Source organism: Podarcis erhardii (assembly GCF_964252035.2).
Source record: "Podarcis erhardii genome assembly, chromosome: 1".
Lineage (NCBI taxonomy): Eukaryota > Metazoa > Chordata > Lepidosauria > Squamata > Lacertidae > Podarcis > Podarcis erhardii.
In genome coordinates, this window is record NC_138497.1 from 127088270 (window position 1) to 127109050 (window position 20781).

Below are 20781 nucleotides of genomic sequence, written 5' to 3' on the forward strand. Positions count from 1 at the left end.
AAACACACAAGCCCCGGCCCTGTCACAAACAGAAAAGAAAGAGAAGCGCGAGTGTGTATGTGTGTGTGTGTGAGGGGAGTCGAAACCGGCGGCACTTCCTGCCGGTTGGCGGGCTGGCGGCGGCGGCGGCGGCGGGGAGCCCGGAGATGTGCGCGCTCAAATGGGGCTTCTGAGGAGGCGGGAAAGAGGGGGCCGTGACCGGCGCCCCCCGCGCGAGTGAATGGGTGTGAGGGAAAAAGAGGACGAAGAGCGCGCGCAGCAGCAGCAGGAGGAGGAGAGGGAGGCGGAGTGCGCGAGCTCTCGCCTCGCCTCACGATTCTCCTCAGCTGCAAAACTCCCTCATTGTCCCAAGTTTAGCGCCTCCCCGCCCTGCCCTTCCCCGCTTGCGACGGAGCCCCGGCGGCTGCGGAGGGGCGCCTGAGCCCGGCGGCTTTTCTCCTCATTTTTCCACAGAAAATGCAGCAGGCGAGCGCGACGTCTCCTTCGCGGAAACTTGCCTCAGCGGCGCTTTAGGAAGGGGGGGGGGAGAGAGGAGAAAAGGGTGGTTTTTTTAATTCATTTATTCAGCCTGGCGCCCCTCGAAGTTGACGCGGCTCCGCTTCGCGATGGCAGAAGCAACCCCGGCGCCCGCGGCGGGCGAAGGCGACTCGGAGCCTTTCCCGGAGCCCGAGGCGCCCTCCCGGAGGAGGGAGCGCAGGAGCGGGGTGTCTCTGGCCGCCGCCGCCGCCGACCCCGAAGCGGTCCTCCTCGAAGCGGCCAGGGCGACCCCTCGCAGGAGCAGCATCATTAAGGTAAGGATTGGCCGCCGGAGGGTGGGTGGCTGGGTTCACACGTGACGCCCGGCGCCGCCGCGCGTGTTCAGCCGCTCGGCTCGCTCGCTGCACCCGGGATGCTGCTGCTGCTGCGAGCTAGCCAGAAAAAAATCAGCTCCTCTCCTTTCCCATCCCTCTACGATCGGGATGTGGTTACACGTGTCGCGCAGCTCCGACGAGCGCCACCCTCTTTTAATAGAAAACCATGAACCCACACAGTTTGGGGGCGCCTGTCTAGGCCACTTAAGCTGTGGCGATGTTGACGGCAGGGTGGGAGAAATCGGTACCTGCAAAAGAGGGAGATTTTGGGGGGGGGGGCGGAGGGAGAGGTAGAGATACTTCCGACTTGCTTCCTTTCAAAGTTTCTTTTCTGAGGTTCGGCTGCAAGTGGAACATGCGGAGAGGAAGGGGCGTCGGTAGTTTCTGAAAAGGAAGAGGATTGTCACAGGTGATGGATGGAGACAGCCACGACCACCACCTCATTTTGCTGAGGACTGGCTCACCACGTGGTCAGTTCTCTTTGTTGCACCCAGGGAAATAGTTGAAATATAGAAGAAGAAGAAAAAAAGAGAGGGAATTTCCCTATACAGTAGTCAGATCTACCACTACCTGTATCCCCTCTTGCTGTCAAAACAAAAAAATTCCTTCCAGTAGCACCTTAAAGACCAACTAAGTCAGTTCTTGGTATGAGCTTTCGTGTGCATGCACACTTCTTCAGATACACTGAAACAGAAGTTTCCAGACCTTTCTATATAGTGAGAAGGTGGGGAGGGGTATTACTCAGAAGGGTGGTAGGAATGGGTGATTGGCAGATAGCTGTGATGAGCCTGTTGACGACTCTTAACGACTGCAATAGGTCTTACAGGAGGAAGCAAGGGGTGAAAAGGTGAAAAATGGCTTTGTCATGTATAATGAGATAAGAATCCAAGGTCTTTGTTCAGGCCAGGTTTTTCCATTGTTTTAAGTTTGGTGATAAGTTGTAATTCAGCAGCTTCTCTTTCCAGTCTATTTCTGAAATTCCTTTGTAGTAAAACAGCTACTTTGAGATCTTGTATAGAATGTCCTGGGAGATTGAAGTGTTCTCCTACTGGTTTCTCTGTCTTGTGATTCCTGATGTCCGATTTATGTCCGTTTATTCTTTGGCGTAAGGTCTGGCCTGTTTGTCCAATATAGAGAGCTGAAGGACACTGTTGGCATTTTATGGCATACACAATGTTAGACGATGAGCAATTAAATAGTCCCGAAATGGTATGTGTGATGTTGTTGGGGCCAGTAATGGTGTTGTCCGGGTGTATGTGGCAGCAAAGTTGGCATCTGGGTTTATTACAGGCTCTGGTGCCAGTGTCTGTGTTAGGTCTGGTTGTAGTATTATTGTGGGTTAGGAGTTGTTTAAGACTGGGTGGCTGTCTGTAGGCAATGAAAGGTCTTCCTCCCAGAGCTTGAGAAAGAGAACTGTCATTGTCCAGGAGAGGTTGTAGATCTCTGATGATGCGTTGTACTGTTTTAACTTGGGAGCTGTATGTGATGACTAGAGGTGTTCTGTTATTTTCTTTTTTGGGTCTGTCTTGCAGCAAGTTCTCTCTGGGTATCAGTCTGGCTCTGTTGATCTGTTGTCTAACTTCATCTGTTGGGTATTTTAGTTCTAAAAAGGTTTGCTGTAGATCTCTTAGGTGAGAGTCTCTGTCAGTAGAATTGGAACAGATGCGGCTGTAACGTAGTGCCTGGCTATATACAATGGACTGTTTGGTATGTTTGGGATGGTAGCTAGAGGCATGTAGATATGTTTGTCGGTCAGTTGGTTTACGGTATAAGGTGGTGTCTTGCTGTGACTATTTATTGTACCAGAATAATGTGTAATCCTCTGGAATGTCTTTGGCGGGTAAGGATGATGTTGGATGACTGGTTCTTATGAACGCCATGTCAACATGTGCTGTGGTTGTTTGCTTTTCCTAACTTAGGCTTGGAAATAACAGCCAGGAGAGGAGTTCGTACTGTCCCTTTTTCCATGGAGTGGCTACATTGCGCTTTGCTTCAGTCTTATGTCATGTGCCTGCGTTTCATCCTTTGCACTGGCTTGGCCATGCTGTTTGGCAGTGGTGCTTTATTTAAAGGGTTCTTGGAGGAGGCTGCATCTCGGATGGTTGCATTAAGCTAATTGGTTCTATCCAGGATAGCAGGAGTTACTCCAAATCAGGCATCCCTTCACGTACTGCCGCCACCCTTTTTATTGCTTATTCCTGGAAGTGCTTGGAGCAACTGCTGCGCTCCATGGTTTGATTTCAGATCTGCTTTAAATTTAATCTGCTGCTAGTGAAGCAGGTAAAATCATACGGTAACAGTACAGTAAGCCCTGCCAGTTTAACTAGGAAACCGTCAGTGAGTGTTACATTTTTTTACTCAGCAGAAAAACTTTTATATGATGCAACACATATGGGGAATAATCAGGTGGGAGGAGCTTCTTCATTTGTTTAAATGAAGTCGGATCAAGAGGATATTTGTAGAAAAAGAATTATGGGACAAGATGCCCACAGCTTTGGCCCTGGAGTTATCCTTGATTATTGCTGTGTGTCCAGTTTTCATTGGGTACAAGGAAGGATGCTTAAAGAGCGGTAAATTAGGCTCCCAATTTTGCCCACTCAGTTGTGTAAATTTGCAAAGCAGAGACGTTCAGGTGCTTCTTCTCATCCCTGAGTTACTGAAAATTCTTCCGTTGGTTGGCTGTCCAGCCTGGGCTAGGAGCTGACCAGGCTTGGGCAGGACATGCAGCTTATATTTTCAGTAAGTTACCATCAAGGGGGCTCCATTTATGTTTTAGTCAGACTATGTGCTTTCTATGGGGACGTGGGTGGCGCTGTGGTCTAAACCACAGAGCCTAGGGCTTGCTGATCAGAAGGTCGGCGGTTCAAATCCCTGCGACGGGGTGAGCTCCCGTTGTTCGGTCCCAGCTCCTGCCCACCTAGCAGTTCAAAAGCACGTCAAGTGCAAGTAGATAAATAGGTACCGCTCCAGCGGGAAGGTAAACGGTGTTTCCATGCACTGCTCTGGTTCTCCAGAAGCAGCTTAGTCATGCTGACCACATGACCCAGAAGCTGTCTGCGGACAAACGCCGGCTCCCTCGGCCTATAGAGCGAGATGAGCGCTGCAACCTCATAGTCATCCGCCACTGGACCTAATTGTCAGGGGTACCTTTACCTTTACCTATGTGCTTTCTATGTAGAAACATATGTACACATTCAAGGTTCAGCCATGTATCTACAGCACAGGATAGCTCAGTTGGTTAGTGTATGGTGCTGATAACATCAAGGTTGCAGGTTCGATCCCTGTATGGGACAGCTGCATATTCCTGCACTGCCGGGGGTTGGACTAGATGATCCTCAGGGTCCCTTCCAATGTGGCTGGGACTGCATCATCCAGAGTTTACCACCAGCGCTTTGTTTTCCTGCATCAAAATACAGTAACTAAAGTGCTTAATCTTAAAAGATCTGTAATGGGTGTGTGTAAAAAGGTAAAGGGATCCCTCAGCATTAGGTCCAGTCGTGACCGACTCTGGGGTTGCGGCGCTCATCTCGCTTTATTGGCCGAGGGAGCCAGCATACAGCTTCTGGGTCATGTGGCCAGTATGACTAAGCTACATCTGGTAAATCAGAGCAGCACACGGAAATGCCATTTACCTTCCCGCCGGAGCGGTACCTATTTATCTACTTGCACTTTGACGTGCTTTCGAACTGCTAGGTTGGCAGGAGCAGGGACCGAGTAACAGGAGCTCACCCCGTTGCGGGGATTCGAACCGCCGACCTTCTGATCGGCAAGTCCTAGGCTCTGTGGTTTAACCCACAGCGCCGTGTGTGTAAAACAATATAAAATCAAGAATGCACAGATGAATTAGACAAAATGTTATGAACCAGTGTGCATAACTAAATTTATATGTCTGGCGAAGCTTGTTGAAATAAGCAGGCGTCTAAAACAGTAGAGGGAGGGTGCCTGCCTAACGGTAGTAATGAAGTTGGACCTTCAGACAATTTCAAACTACTAAACATAACCTTGTGTTATCTTCTGAACAGCATAGGAGTTAAGACTGGGGAGTATAAAGATTGGGGTGCACAAGTGTAGTTATTATTTTGAATTGAAGATTATACAGAAAGTGATTTTTCTTGTTTTTGTTTGGGGGAGTGACTGTACAAGGAATAGTTGCTGTGAATACTTTAAAAACAGAGTTTGAGAAAAGGGAAGTATTATGCCTGTTTTTGAGAGAGAAGCTTTATTAAGATGCTGGGGCACAGCATACAGATTGCTAAGCATTTAGTAATTGTGTTAATTGTTATTTGACAGTGGACATATGTTATGAATTTATATTAAAAGCAGGAGTTCAGTTCCATAGCTTTCCCTTGCTGTAGCTATCTTGCCAGCCAGCGAAAACCATGTAAAAATCATTTCTATTTTATTTTTAAAGAGCTAGAGATCTGTATGTAAAAGAAAAAATGAAAGTGATGTATTATGAGAATGCTGTTTGTGTATGTGACCTATGATGAAACTTGCTTCTTTGGGGTGGCTCTGAAAACCACAGAAGTATATTTTTACATTACAAAACATACCTAGTGGAGGTAATAATAAGCGATGATGTGCTGACTGGGGAGGTTCTGAATTGCTAAGACTGAAATCCTGTGTATTCTGACTAGGGAGTAAGTACCAATGGAAATTGGACTTCTGGGTAAACAAAGAAATAGATTTGCCCTATATGTGGCCTTTTCTTAAGATGTGAAGTAGGGTGTCAGCAGACAGGTCATTCTTGGAGTTCAGTGTAGCGTTATATTTAGAAGTGGGAATGGTTTGTCAGCATGTGGAATGGTATGTCCGTTCATTGATTCTACATGGCTAGTATGATGACTAGAGTGCTCAGGTATGGATGTGGTTTATATTTTTGCTCAGCGTGGTATAGTGGTTAAGAGCGGTAGACTCGTAATCTGGTGAACCGAGTTCGCGTCCCAGCTCCTCCACCTGCAGCTGCTGGGTGACCTTGGGCCAGTCACACTTCTCTGAAGTCTCTCAGCCTCACTCACCTCACAGAGTGTTTGTTGTGGGGGAGGAAGGGAAAGGAGAATGTTAGCCGCTTTGAGACTCCTTCAGGTAGTGATAAAGCGGGATATCAAATCCAAACTCCTCCTCTTCTTCTTCTTCTTGCTCAGCCCTGCTGTGGCTGACCATTCTGTGGTCTTGTAAAGCTCTCTCCCTCTAACAACTTGCCGGTACTTTGTAGGGTTGTGATTGTAAGGTGCCTTGGTAGGTTGAATACACAAGACAAGAGCATTCCTGGCTGCTACCTGCTAATTTTCTGATAAAGGTAAAGGTAAAGGGACCCCTGACCATTAGGTCCAGTCGTGACCGACTCTGGGGTTGCCGCGCTCATCTCGCTTTATTGGCCGAGGGAGCCGGCGTACAGCTTCCAGGTCATGTGGCCAGCATAATTAAGCCACTTCTGGCGAACCAGAACAGCGCACGGAAACGCCGTTTACCTTCTCACTGGAGCGGTACCTATTTATCTACTTGCACTTTGACGTGCTTTTGAACTGCTAGGTTGGCAGGTGCAGGGACCGAGCAACGGGAGCTCACCCCGTTGCGGGGATTCAAACCGCTGACCTTCTGATTGGCAAGTCCTAGGCTCTGTGGTTTAACCCACAGCTCCACTTGCTATAATTGCCAATCTGGTAGATTGTTTCCTGAAATCTGTGAATAATCTAGTCTGAGCCAGTTGTTAATATTTTATTTTATCAAAAGTATTTAAGAGCTGACTTTCTGAGCAGAACTGTCTCAGTGTGGCACACATAATAAAAATGCAGAAATGCAACAGCAATGCAAAAATCTAAAATTCAGGGTAATTTCTTTTTCAAACACCAATAATCAAACACTCACTAAGCCCAAACTATGAAAACACAACTCTCCTGGTTATTTCACAGCAAAGGAGAGAGCCATGGGGCCACCATGGAAAAAGCCATCTCACTTCTGCCCACTAATTTCACCTAGCTAGGTGGCGAGCAACCAAGAAAGACACCTATTAGCTTCAGTTTTTGTTTGGACCTTCAGAGCCATGTCACTGATATTGGTATTTATCATAATTATTGAACAAAATTTAAAACAACAACCCCATCAGAATGCTTGTTGCTGTTAGTCAGATTAAAGAGTACAGAGCAAGTCTGCAAACTTAACCCTACTTATCTGGGAGTAACGCCCACTGAGTGACATTTGACATATTTAGACATGGTAAGGCCTACATTGTAAGGCTCACAAATGGTATTCTGGATGGGACATTTGATTATTATTATTAATCATATAAGAGGTGTTTGAAGCTTTTTATTACGTCTTACTCTGATGTAGTGCTACAAATGAATGGAAATGATATAAGATGCCATGTGTCTTGCTGATTGCCATCTGCTTTGTTTCAGTAAGCTCCCCCACCCAACATGCAGGACAGAACAAACTTTGATCTGGAATTCCTTGAGTATCTTTCTGCTGCCATCTGGTTGCAATGTTTCTTCTGCTAGCTTGATCTTTTGTTATCTGTAGTTTTCTCTCTCTCTGTGCCTCCCAGTCTTAGAAGAAAAAACTGTAGGAAAGAAGGCTACTGGTTGACTTGCTGACGTTGAACATCTTGTAAACCAGCTTTTTCTTTATTAATTTCAACGTTCGTGGAGGAAGTTGTCACTCTCTATTAGTTGTGGAGTATATAGCATCCTCAAGGTGACCCTCTGGCATAATCCTCATTCGCTTTCATGGGCATTGTGCTGCTGTGGTTTTTTTCTGAAGACCTTACAAGACTGAAGCATGTTTAGCGATTATACATTTGCTCAGTTCAGCATAGTGGATTGTGCCACTTAAGGCTGCAAGAGGGAGATAGTAAATGGAAATACTTCTCTTTGACTAGATAGTTTTACAAGTGCAAGGAGGTGTTTTTTTGTTTTTTTCATTTCATTTTGTTTTTAAGTGGGCTTTTAAAGCATGCTTGTGTAGTGTGCAGCTTTGTAAGCATGCACCTGGCACTTCATGGGAGTTGGAGAAGTAGATTGTGGGGGGTGGGGAGAGGTGGATCAACAGAAAAATGGTGAGGGGAAGGGTTAAGTTCCTCACAACACCTTTAACCCTCACCTTACCAAACCTTGTTGGCAATTTGTTCCATTAATGTTTGGTGTGTAGTTTGTCTCTGACAGCGCTTGTGAATGATGCAACATCCTTTGGATGATGGACTGAGGAAGGGGTGAGACACATGGAGCTCTTAAACTTGAACGGCTATGAGTGGCAGGAAAGCTGTTCTGACTTTCAGTAGCTGGAAGGCATGTCTTCCTTGGAAAGTGATTCGAGTGCCTTGCTAATGGGCTGTTTTTTTTTGCTTCAGGAACTTCTATTCATCTCACTGACATCTTTACCCTTTAAAAGCCACCGATAACAGAGAATTTAATGCTTAATTTCATTCAGCTTGTGCTCTTATAAGATACTGTGGGTCAGGCAGTTAAGATATTTCAGACGTCTGGTTTGCAATACAAGGATGCCAGAAGGAGAGTACACGTCTGTCTTTTTCTTTTAATAAAGCAAACTTGGAATGAAGAATTGTGCACACCTCCTTGAACTAAATAAGACTTTGGAGGAAATATGCATTAGATGAGGCTGCATGTTTCTGAATGTTACTTCTATAGAGTGAATGAAATAAAAGTGACCGGGGGGGGGGGGCTACCTATCTAACATATTGAGAACATGAACTTCCAACTTGAAACACCAAAATGTCTCAAGAGGGACAGCCTCTCATGAATCCTTGCTCCCTTGTTCTTTTTGCAAAGTTAATCTTTTCCCTGGCAGATGCTGGTGGGACTGGATATGGTAAGAACACAAGAAGAGCCCTGCTGGATCAGGCCAAAGTCCAGGATCCAGTTCCCACAGATGCCAGCCAGATGCCCATGGGAAGCCTTCACTCTCCCCCCCTACAATTATCAGCAGCTAGGTCTCCAACAGTGAAGGTAGAACATAGACATTGTGGCTAATAGCCATTGATAGACTCACTCACCTATGAATTTGTCTCATTGTATTTTAAACCAATCCAAGTTGTTGGTCATCACTGCATCTTGTGGAAGATAAATCCATAGCTTAAATATGCCCAAAGTCTCATGGCCTGTATGTTGACATCGCTAAATAACCTTTCTCTAGCTTACATATTGATGGGAGTTGTGGAGATTGCATAGTCCAACTTGAATGTGGTCTGAGTTTGGATGAATTAGTTTGGGCCCTATATTTTTTAAAGGTCCACCTTACACTTTGAATCGGGTGCATTCTGAATTGCCCATTATTAATAGAAGTGCAAGCTGGATTTCGAAGGGGCAGAGGAACCAGAGACCAAATTGCAAACATGCGCTGGATTATGGAGAAAGCTAGAGAGTTCCAGAAAAACATCTACTTCTGCTCCATTGACTATGCAAAAGCCTTTGACTGTGTCGACCACAGCAAACTATGGCAAGTTCTTAAAGAAATGGGAGTGCCTGATCACCTCATTTGTCTCCTGAGAAATTTCTATGTGGGACAAGAAGCTACAGTTGGAACTGGATATGGAACAACTGATTGGTTCATAATTGGGAAAGGAGTACGACAAGGCTTCTGCGCATCGGGTTGCATTCTGGAAATGTGTCCATCTTAATTCTTCCCAACCTCTCAGTGATTTTTGATATCGTTGACCATGGTATCCTTTTGGAGTGGCTGTCTGAGTTAGTGATGGGTGGCACTGTTTTTCAGCGCTTCTGGTCCTACTTGGATAGTCATTTCCAGAGGATGATGTTTCAAGAGTGATCTTCGGCCCTGTGGAGCCTTCATTGTGGGGTTCCTCAGGGTTTGATTTTATCCCCCAACATCTGCATGAAGCTGCTGAATGTTAACAAATACATATTTTTAGGATATACATTTAGGACAAAAACTTATTCAGCGTTCCTTGTGAAAACACCCTCATGAAATGAATATGGTGAAAACATTAATTGTACTGCAGTGAAGAAAGTAAAAGGTATATCATTTTTAACACAGTTTCCGTGTAATATTGCTTGTAATCTGTGCCAGATTACACAATAAAGGCGTGAAGGTTTGGGTGTGTTTTTTTCTGCCTGTTTTGGGTTTTCCTTTTAGCATAGAACTGAGGGGTAACTAACATGTAGCACTAAACACCCTAAGTAAGGGATGAGGAACCTGAGGTCCTCCAGATATTGTTGGACCACAACTATCACCCCAGTGATTGGTCATGCTGGCTGGTCTGATGGGAGCTGGAATCCAAAAGTATCTAGAGGCCATAGGTTCCCTATCCTGCTGTAATTTGTCTATAGTCAGTAAATTTAATTGTTTATAGCCAATGACCATCACAATACGGTATGAGCACAAATCACAAAACTATAAAATGAAAGACATTGCCTGCACCAGACCAGGACAAATCTACAATATTCAAAATTCAGAAACATTCCTTTTAATCAGCATCCCAGGGGTTTGTCACTTGCACTACCCAGAAAGGTTGCCTTTATCTTTCTTACCACTAATGCAAATAGTGCCACCCTATAGCTGATGCACTTATTGGCATCTGCCATCAACCATTTAATTTTCTGATTTTCAAATCATCTGGTTGACCTAAGGCAATCTGAAAAGGGGAGATAAATATAATTCTGGGTGAATCATACAATGAGCAATATAAAATGTAACGTACAAGCTTCTTGATAGGTCCTGATCCACATATACAAGGTGCTCTTTTACGGATTTTTAGTATATTCCCAACCAGATATTAATCTATAGATAAATTAGAATTGGGAAGCCCTAATAATAATAATATTTATTAAAATTTTATACCCCACCCTCCCCGGCCAGGGCTGGGCTCAGGGCGGCTAACACCAAATATAAAATACAATAAAATGTGATAGGAAAACAACAACAACAAACAGTTAATTAAAATACGGCTTAAAATACAGCCTCATTTTAGTAAAGGTAAAGGGACCCCTGACCATTAGGTCCAGTCACGGATGTCTCTGGGGTTGCGGCACTCATCTCGCTTTATTGGCCGAGGGAGCTGGCGTACATCTTCCGGGTCATGTGGCCAGCATGACTAAGCTGCTTCTGGAGAACCAGAGCAGCACACGGAAACGCCGTTTACCTTCCCGCCGGAGCGATACCTATTTATCTACTTGCAATTTGACGTGCTTTCGAACTGCTAGGTTGGCAGGAGCAGGGACCGAGCAACAGGAGCTCACCCCATCATGGGGATTCGATCCGCCGACCTTCTGATCAGCAAGCCCAAAGCTCAGTGGTTTAGACCACAGCACCACTACATTTTACTACGTTTTAGTAGTAGCCCATAAATCAAGACCATAAAGGGAGGAAATATCAGATATTCACCCGAGCTAGCTATCCATGCTGGTCCTACATGGGCCAGCAAAAAAGCCAAGGGTAAATTTATATACCAAATCCCATATAAGGGGTCAGAGTGAGTCTGAGCCGAAGGCCAGGCGGAACAGCTCCGTCTTGCAGGCCCTACGGAAAGATGTCAAATCCCGCAGGGCCCTAGTCTCTTGTGACAGAGCGTTCCACCACGTTTTATTTAACAAAATCTATATACTGCTTGATCTTTCTAATATATAGAAACACTCTAAATGGTTTACAAAAATAATACCTGTTGTATGTTACTGCATTACTGTGGAGAAAGATGTAGATAGGGTCATTATAGAAAATCTATATTTGCCTAAGCTATTCAGATATTTCATCATAAAAGAAGAATGTGGCCTCTTTCTATAGGAAATCTAATGTGCTTTTCCTACAGAAAGAAACCACATATTTCTTTTATGATGAAATATTTGGACAGCCTCTGCAAATTAATGTGATCATACAATGGTTGTCTAGAGAACAGTAATGAACTAAAGCAAAATTGGTCATTGTGTTCAAGTAACATTATTCTCAGTAATGAAGCATCTTAATTATGAAAATGTGGCAATACTGATGCTCCTTTAAGGAAAGGTTATAGTCTAAATTATAAATATGCAATTGAAATTGATGTAAAAATTGGAATTGATTTTCAGGGATGCTGATGGTAAACAGGATAGCACTGGGATTTGGGAGTTGGTGGGAGGCTGTGGAAGGGGCCAGGATTGCCATAGATTATCACAATCCACCTAAAAGCAAACCAGAAAATGCAGCATGTCATTCGTAAAGAGGGATTATACTTTCCTCAAAGATTACAGTTTTTAGGACTTATTTTGACTGACTGAGATTAAAGGTCAAAAGAGTCCTGCTGAATCAAGCCAAAGGTTTATCTGACCAATTTCCTGCTTCTGTTTGGTGAACTGGGATATTGCCATCACCAGCTGCTATAAAACATAACAGATGTACACATTTTTCAAGGTGTCTAACCATGGAAGTTATGAAATTGTTTTTTGTAGGATATGTACCTGTTGGCCAATCTTTGATGCCATTCTTCTTAGGTTGCCTTGAACAGGGAAGTAAAACAATGGTCTCCAACTGTATGTCTTTTGCACAGGGGTCATCTGTAGCATTCTTTATGCGAAGCAAATTGGTTTTTCTCCCCATTAGAGACCATATTAGCATGGCCTCTGATTTGTGATTTAGCTCGTTACATATTCCACAGAAATTATTATGCTTCGGTAGAGCAATTACTGGGTAAATGCAGATTTGAGGCAGCCAGCCAAGCATGATGCCAAAGGAGCATTGCAGAACAGGGCTGACACATGCATAATATTTCAAAATCTGAATAATCACATCTTCCCAATATATGTAACTAAGATGTACTATCTAAGTTCATCTGTTACTCCTCAGTAAGTTTAAACTGAAGTTTACAAGGATGTTTCTGCAAATATGCCTTCGTTTTGGCATGCCAGAGATACAGATAGTCATTAGGATGACTGCATAATCTGAATCTGAATTCGTGATATGAATAATAATAATAATATTTTTTATTTATACCCTGCCCATCTGGCTGGGTTTCTCCAGCCACTACACTAGCACAGAGGCTACACCAGTCTTCCTGAGCTGCCCCCCCCCCATTTTTTAGAGTACAGTTCCCATCAGTAACACCCAACATTGACTGTGGGGCTGATGGGAGCTGTGGTCTAAAAACATCTGGAGGGCACAAGCCCATGGAAAGGAAAATGGGAAAGAAGAACCAGATTTTTAAAAATGGTGTTTTAGTAGCTGGAGGAGGAGAGGACAGAGGGTGAAGAAAGAGCTGTAAATACTTTGGACCCATGGGAAGCTCAACAAACGTCTGTGTGTGTGTGTGTGTGTGTGTGTGTACGTTTACACACACACACACACACACACACACACACACACACACAGTGTTTGTCTTTGTGTGTGTAACTTTGTATTAATGTAACATTTTTATATCTAACAGTGTATTTTTGGAATATTTGTTTCAAGTTGTCTGTTGTTGCTTAGAGATATTTTTAATATATCAAGTGGTACAGAAATTAAATAATCAAATCAAATAAAAATGTTTTAACATAAATTGAGTTATTGTTGGATTTGTCATGTTATATTTAGATATGATTTAGTGTAGTATATTCTGTATTTTAATGTTTGATGTTTTGTTGTGTTTTTATATATGCTGTAAGACTCCCAGAGTGGCTGGGGAAACCTAGCCAGATGGGCAGGATATCAATTAAAATGTTGTTGTTGTTGTTGTTGTTGTTGTTGTTGTGATGTAGGGCTCTCCATTTTTTGTTTTATTCTGAGCCATTTGAAGCAGGTTTATATGGAAAAGCAGCATGCAAATTTAAATAATAAAGAATATTTTCTGTAGTAGGGCACTGCAGAATAGAATATTTCTGTACTGTCAAATCATAGAATGTCAGGGCCATGTACAATTTTAACATCCCTACAACCATAAGGTCTTGGGTACCTGAAGTGATTATCTTGTCAAAACTCTGGGCTACATCCGGTGGATATTATATCTCAGATTGAGTTTTACATACCATGTACGTATTTTTTTTTTTTTTATAATAATTTTTATTGATTTTACAACATAAAGAAAAAACAAAACAAACATAATGCGACTTCCCCAAACCTCCCCTTCACTGCATCCAAATTTCAAAATTTTTAGCAATTCTTCATCCCATTTTTATATTTAATTCTCTTTAAAAAGAGTTTCTGCTTTATAAATTTCGATTTATAGCTGTAATTCTTAGTGTCCAATCCCCTGACATCTTAACATTCCGGAATTTTACAACAATTTTTAAGATAGATTTTAAATTTTTTCCAGTCCTCCTCCACTGTCTCTTTCTTCTGGTCACGGATTCTGCCGGTCATCTCTGCCAGTCCCATAAATTCAGTCACCTTGGTCTGCCATTCTTCCAGAGTAGGTAGTTCTTTAGTCTTCCAATACTTCGCCAAAAGGATTCTTGCTGCTGTTGTTGCGTACATAAAAAAGGTCCTATCTTTCTTTGGTACCAATTGGCCGACCATGCCCAAGAGAAAAGCCTCCGGTTTCTTTACAAATGTCCACTTAAGGATTTTCTTAATTTCATTATAGATCATTTCCCAGTAGGCCTTAATCTTTGGGCAGGTCCACCAAAGGTGATAAAAAGTTCCTTCACATTCATTACACTTCCAGCAATTGTTATTGGGCAAATGATATATCTTTGCAAGCTTGACTGGGGTCATGTACCACCTATAGATCATTTTCATTATGTTCTCTTTCAGGGCACTACATGCCGTAAATTTAATACCTGTGGTCCATAACTGCTCCCAGTCAGCAAACATGATATCATGACCAATATCTTGTGCCCACTTAATCATGGCTGATTTAACCGTTTCATCTTGTGTGTTCCATTTTAGCAGCAGATTATACATTCTAGACAAATTCTTAGTATTGGGTTCTAGCAATTCTGTTTCTAACTTTGACCTCTCCTTCTGAAATCCTAGTTTTCTGTCCTGCTTAAAAGTTTCATTAATCTGGTAATAATGTAACCAGTCTCGGACTTTAGGTTTCAATTTCTCAAAACTCTGTAGTTTCAGCTTTTCACCATCATATTCTACAATTTCACAATATTTTGGCCAGTCTGTATCCATGTTCAATCTTTTTACCGCATACCATGTACGTATTGTTCAATTTCTTTGGTGGAGGAATTTACGTCTGACATTTTCCATGTGTGCAGTTCCCTCTTACCACAAATGTAGAGATTATATAGTTACTTTACACTCTGACACCATGTAGAGTTAAGAGAGTCTCCATGGTGATGTTCCATCTTCCCATACTCCCTGGACAGTGCCACCTCATGGCTCTTGTTTGTCCATATATACAGGTAATACCACAAATAATGGAGAGAGATGGGTCGTTTTAAAGAGACCATTTTACCTTGGGAAGCTTTTTGAAGATGTGTCCAATTTAAATGTAACCCCAAATGCTTTGGATTGGCATCTATTCCACTTCAGAAATGCCTATTTCCCACCTATGGACAAGTGTAGGGGCAGCTAGTGATGTGGGTGTTCTGGAAAACTTTGAATTAGAAAATGTTCAGCTTGCATTGGAAAATTTTTGCATGCCCTGGGGAGTGGTCATATTTAGCTTGTATTTAGTGAACAAAGCCTTTAAAAAGTACCCCTCTTTATATTTTAACCCAGTACACCGCAAACATTTGATCTGAAATATTTGGGAGGGAAAATTTAAGCACATTTAATGTGCTTTAAGTCTTACAGTGCATTTCCTTTCCATTGTTTAAATTTTAAGAATAAAAGCAAAGGCACTGGGTACTATGACACACTAATAAATTTTAGCCTTCTGAAGAACTGTGCATGATATGTTGACTGGCATACTTGCTAGGGATAATCATCTGAAAAACATTACTGAAAACCATAAATTAAAATTTTGAAACTCCCCAGCTTGCCTATTATTGTAGTTCCAGTTGGTATTCATTCATTGTTCCTAATAAACTGGTAAAATGAAAGAAAATCCACACACACACACACACACACACACACACACACACACGAAAGTGTTCTGTCTTGAAAACAATTCTGCAGAAAAGTTTCCATCCCACATCAATGGGTGCATCCAAATGGAGTTGTTTTGATACTTTGGGGCAGACTTGTATTCTGATGTGTGTGGATAGCAATAGCCTAACTTGTGTTTACCCTGTTATATGGCAAATTCTATTTTAAGCTAAGTCAGTATTTCATCTAAGCCAACAATGTGTTTGTGGCAGTGGTCTTAAACCCATCACTTTATATGTTTTCCATTGCCCATGAACAAGAACTTTTTTTTCTTTTTTAAAGCCTATCCATTTTGCTCTGGGCATTTCAGCAGCTCTGTCCTAAATCCACATAAGCCTTCAACTACAGTACCTAAAATATGGCCTTAAGGGAATAGATGGTGAGGATTGGTTGCTCCCTGGCTTGGCTAAGAAAGATATGTATGACCTTCTTCATGCATTCCCCCCCCCCCCCCCAGATACAAGAAAAAGAGCGAGAGAGAGAAAGAAACACTGTCATATTAACAATAAAAACAGTACACCAATCCTGTCCTAAATATACATACATGCGGGTTCCGTATTTTCCTTAACCAAAGATTCACTTATCTGCACATAAAGAATTATGCATAGACTTTGCAGATTCTTTTTTTTAAAGTCAGTCTGATAAGAGGGGACAAACTTACTTTCTCTTTCCAAAGATAAATTTTCCAGAGTCCTTGCAGGTTCACCGAGTCGGGAACTTGAAATAACTGTTCCCGTTTTGCCACAGTCCAATTTTTTTTTCCACCTCATCAATTTAAGTGCTGGAACATTTGTTTTCATGCTGCAATGGTGGCACTATTTTTGGACTCCTTCAAAACTTTTGGCCAAAAGTTAGAGATGATGGGAGTTGTGATCCAACATAATCTGGAGGATAATAGGTTTTCCATTCCTGTTTCAGATGATTTAAAATACGTGTTATTCGTCACATGAAGTTTGTACAACCTCCAGTGGTGTGATCTGTCATCTCTAGGCAATAGATGGGGGAAGTCTTGGAAAAAATGACTAAAAACACCACTTGTATTCTCTACCCCACCATACTGATTTATTTTCAGATGTGCAGAGATGGGCATGCAGTGTAAGAGAGTGAATAAAAAGCTAGAATGGTTTGCTACTTGGACTGAAAAGAACCACAATATGGGGAAGAGCATCAAACCAATCAATCTCTGAGAAGACTTTGCTAACTATGCATAGGTATACATTTTGGGATCGCCATGGGGTTTGAGGGGAAGATTGTACTGTAGATGGAGCAACAGGGCTCCCGCACAGGACACTTATAAATAATGGGGGAAGTTTACTGAGAGCAGAGAGGTTTATAATAGGATGATCTTGAATTTCTACTTTATTACCAGCTAGTGAATCTACCATTAGCTGAGGTTTACATCCTGTCACTAGGATGTTTTTAAAAATATACTTTATCAATATTTCTATAGCCACTAATGGCTTCTTTGAGTAATTTGTCCTGTTGCCTTCACATCTAACATTGAAGCACTTAAAAACGAGCAAACACTTTCCAGCCATAAACTCTAGCAATTAATGTATATATTTTTAAAAGGCAAGTCTCATTGTTTCCCCCTTCAGCATCTCTCCCTCAGAATGTTGTTCATTTGCTCAGTATTGCAGCTATTCATATGGTCAAGGTTGCAATCCTGTTTGTCATTGTTTTGACCATAGGTAATGTACCTTGAGCATGATTGATATGGGTGTGTCTGAGGTTATCTGCTCAATTAGCAGCCTCCCCCTATTCCTGTTTTTGTTCTTCAGGCAGCATGAGAGAGAGAGACTAAAACTTATATAGCAGAAGTGAGGTACTTGTGGCCCTCAGATGTTGTTGGATTCCAGCTCCCATCAGCTCAAGCCAGCATGGCCAATGACCCAGGGATGATTGGAGCTGTGATTCAACAATAGGCTGGAAGAGCACAAGTTCCCTATCCCTGCTATAATACATACAAGCACCACCGTGAGCAATATGGAGTCTTGCAGAGGGCATTGGATCATCCCCATCTAGACAGATGTATGTGCTTCCTACATCGGTGTCTGTTAAGGAAATACCTATTGTTCACCTATGTACTATGAGACTATACAAAAGCCTAGAGAGAGGGAGGTTTTGTATAACATGAATGCATAACTGTAATCCATGTCACACTGTTAGGCTAATTTGAATGTAGTGTTCAAGGTGTTTCCCCTGCTCTTTCTGAGCGCAAAGTCCTCTCCTCACCCCTAACAGTCTGTGCACTGTTCAGTCAGCTGTGCTCCAGTGCTTCCTTGATTAAAATGACAGTTTAGCTAATGGAGTACAATGACTTCCCCTTGAATTTGTTCACTGCTGATAACCTTGGCCTTTGCAGGGCAGCGGAAACCAATGGGCCGAAGTTGACTCATTATGTTCTTTTTCCTATAACATTTGCAAATACTTTCTGCCTGTGCTGTTTATTTTGCAGCTCAACAAACCAATATGTTAAAGCATTCATGACCTATAACATCACTTACATTCCTGTAGTGCCAGCTGAATGTTAGACAGGATATATACTCTCTTAAGCATTTATTTGCCTGTGGGACATGGAGTTAAGAGTGGATGGATCCATCTCTTATAAATATATTTTGAACTAAAATATTATTTCGATGTACTTTGGCATTTTTTTGAGCTGAGAGTTGTGTAATAAAATTTGGAGAGTACAACATACGGAGGAAATTACCTTCCAATCCGCACAGTAGTTGAGGGAGTTCTGATCAGGGCAGTGCACATCGGAATTATAGGAACCATATCTCTAAAATATCCCACATGACTCTGAGTTAAAGACATGAATTCATGTGTTCTACTACTACAAGGAGTATGCTATAGCTGGTTCCACCCCTCCACTTTCAGGGAGAAGCGCCATGGCACAGTAGTAGAACACTTGCTTTGTATGCATATGATCCTTTTTTTCAATACTTGGCATCTTCAAGTAGGGTCAGGAATGTTTTCTGCCTGGAGAGTCGCAGAAAAGGTAAAGGTAAAAGACCCCTGGATGGTTTAGTCCAATCAAATTTGACTTTGGTGTGTGGCACTCATCTCCGCTTTCAGGCCAAGGGAGCCAGTGTTTGTCTGCAGACAGCTTTCCGGGTCATGTGGCCAGCATGATTAAACTGCTTCTGGAACAATGGGACACTGTGCCAGAGCCACGGAAGCGCCATTTACCTTTTCACTGCAGCGGTACCTATTTATCTACTCACGCTGGTGTGCTTTCAAACTGCTAGGTTGGCAGGAGCTGGGACAGAGCAACGGGAGCTCACCCCGTTGTGGGGATTCGAACTGTCAACCTTATGATTGGCAAGCCCAAGAGGCTCGGTGGTTTGGACTACAGCGCCACCTGCGTAGACAGTTCTGAGCTTTGATGGACAAGTGATCTGATGGTATAAGGCAATTTCCTATGTTCTTATGAATGGGCTCAACTTCCCACCTGTGTCACTGCTGCCCATTCACTTGCTTGTTCCTGCTTGGCCCAATCTCTGCAACCACAGAGGAAGAGGGCAAAGCAAGTGGAGGATGTCATGCTTTGGGGAGGGTAAGGAGTTAGGAAGTGATAGCTAGGAGGCTCTGCAGGTCACCAATCGGCCCCCTGTGGAGGTGTGGGTCTCAGCAGAAGCCTGGTGCTGCCAACCCTCACTGTAGAAACCCACCGATTTTTCGCTCTACAATTTTAGTGTAGTGAAAGAGGAAAATTCTTGCCAGTTGGGCACAAACAGTAAGATCTTTCCGGCATTTCAATCCTTGATCCTGTTTGTATTAAAAAGGACTTTGCGACAACTAAAGCTTCAGTCATGAAGTATTGATTTAAAAAGACAGGTCAGTTGACTGAATGCATTTAGGAAATGCTTTGGAAATGTCATTATGTGTTTTCAGCAGAGCTAAATCACAGGTCGGGTTTAAAGGATTACATTTGCTGGCAGTAGACAAACACAAGTGAGATGTAAAAATTTCCACAGTTAGAAATTTTATTATGGGAAGTTAGTGTTAGTTGGCAGCAGGAATAATTGTCGTTGCAATCCTGTGCCCAGTTCTGCCTGTTTAATTCCACTGAAGCAAGGAAGTTTCAGCAGATGTAACTGATGAAGGATTGTAACCTGAATTTGCATCATCTTACAATGGATTATTTCTTCTCTACTCAAACAATATTGCTGATACAAAATAAGTTTTAAAATGTTTATTTCTCTTGCGTGCCTTGGTTACCCAAGTTGTTGAGATGCACATGACTCCTTGTCTGGCAAAGCGCAAGGGAAACTAATTCTCATGTAGACATGCCCACTTCTGAGGGGTTGTCACCAGCATGAAAGCTGGCATTCTCACTATGGGACAAGCAAGAGCAACTCTCATTTCCCAGTACATTCCTCTTCTACTCTTTGTGCGCACAGGCACTTTTTAAAAAGTAAAGCAAATGCTCCAGCCTGTTGCGTCAAAAACCAGTGTGGGTGCAGTAGTGAAGATTGCTACAAAAAGCAGCATCAACAGGAATTCCTATATAAAAAAATTCCTTCCAGTAGCACCTTAGAGACCAACTAAGTTTGTTATTGGTATGAGCTTTCGTGTGCATGCACACTTCTTCTCATACCAATAACAAACTTAGTTGGTCTCTAAGGTGCTACTGGAAGGAATTTTTTTATTTTGTTTTGTCTACGGCAGACCAACACAGCTACCTACCTGTAACAGGAATTCCTATGTGAGGCTGAAAGTTTCCTTTTCAGACAATAAGACGAGTTAGTCAAGTATTTTCATATTGTTAGGTTCTCAAATTTTTGAAGGTTCTGGAAGCTTACAGGGCTGTTTCATTTGTGTGTGTATGTTTCAGTCCTTTTAATTTACAAATGTTCACTTCTCCAAACCTAGGGTTGCCCACCCCATATGTATCAGCAACCTTGTTCTTGAATGCTTTTGTTTTGTTTCCAAACTCAAACCACCTGACTTTGCTATTAGA

General features: G+C 42.6%; 1 protein-coding gene across 1 annotated transcript in view; it reads left to right on the forward strand.

Annotated features, from left to right (window-relative positions):
• Positions 1 to 545: 545 nt before the first annotated feature.
• The window catches only part of PLCL1 (phospholipase C like 1 (inactive)), a 194261-nt gene continuing 174025 nt past the window's right edge, over positions 546 to 20781 (forward strand). Inside the window, exon 1 of the mRNA XM_081859528.1 lies at positions 546 to 791. Within this exon, the coding sequence (XP_081715654.1) occupies positions 606 to 791 (186 nt within the window). The 5' untranslated portion in view covers positions 546 to 605. The remainder of the gene's footprint in view (positions 792 to 20781) is intronic.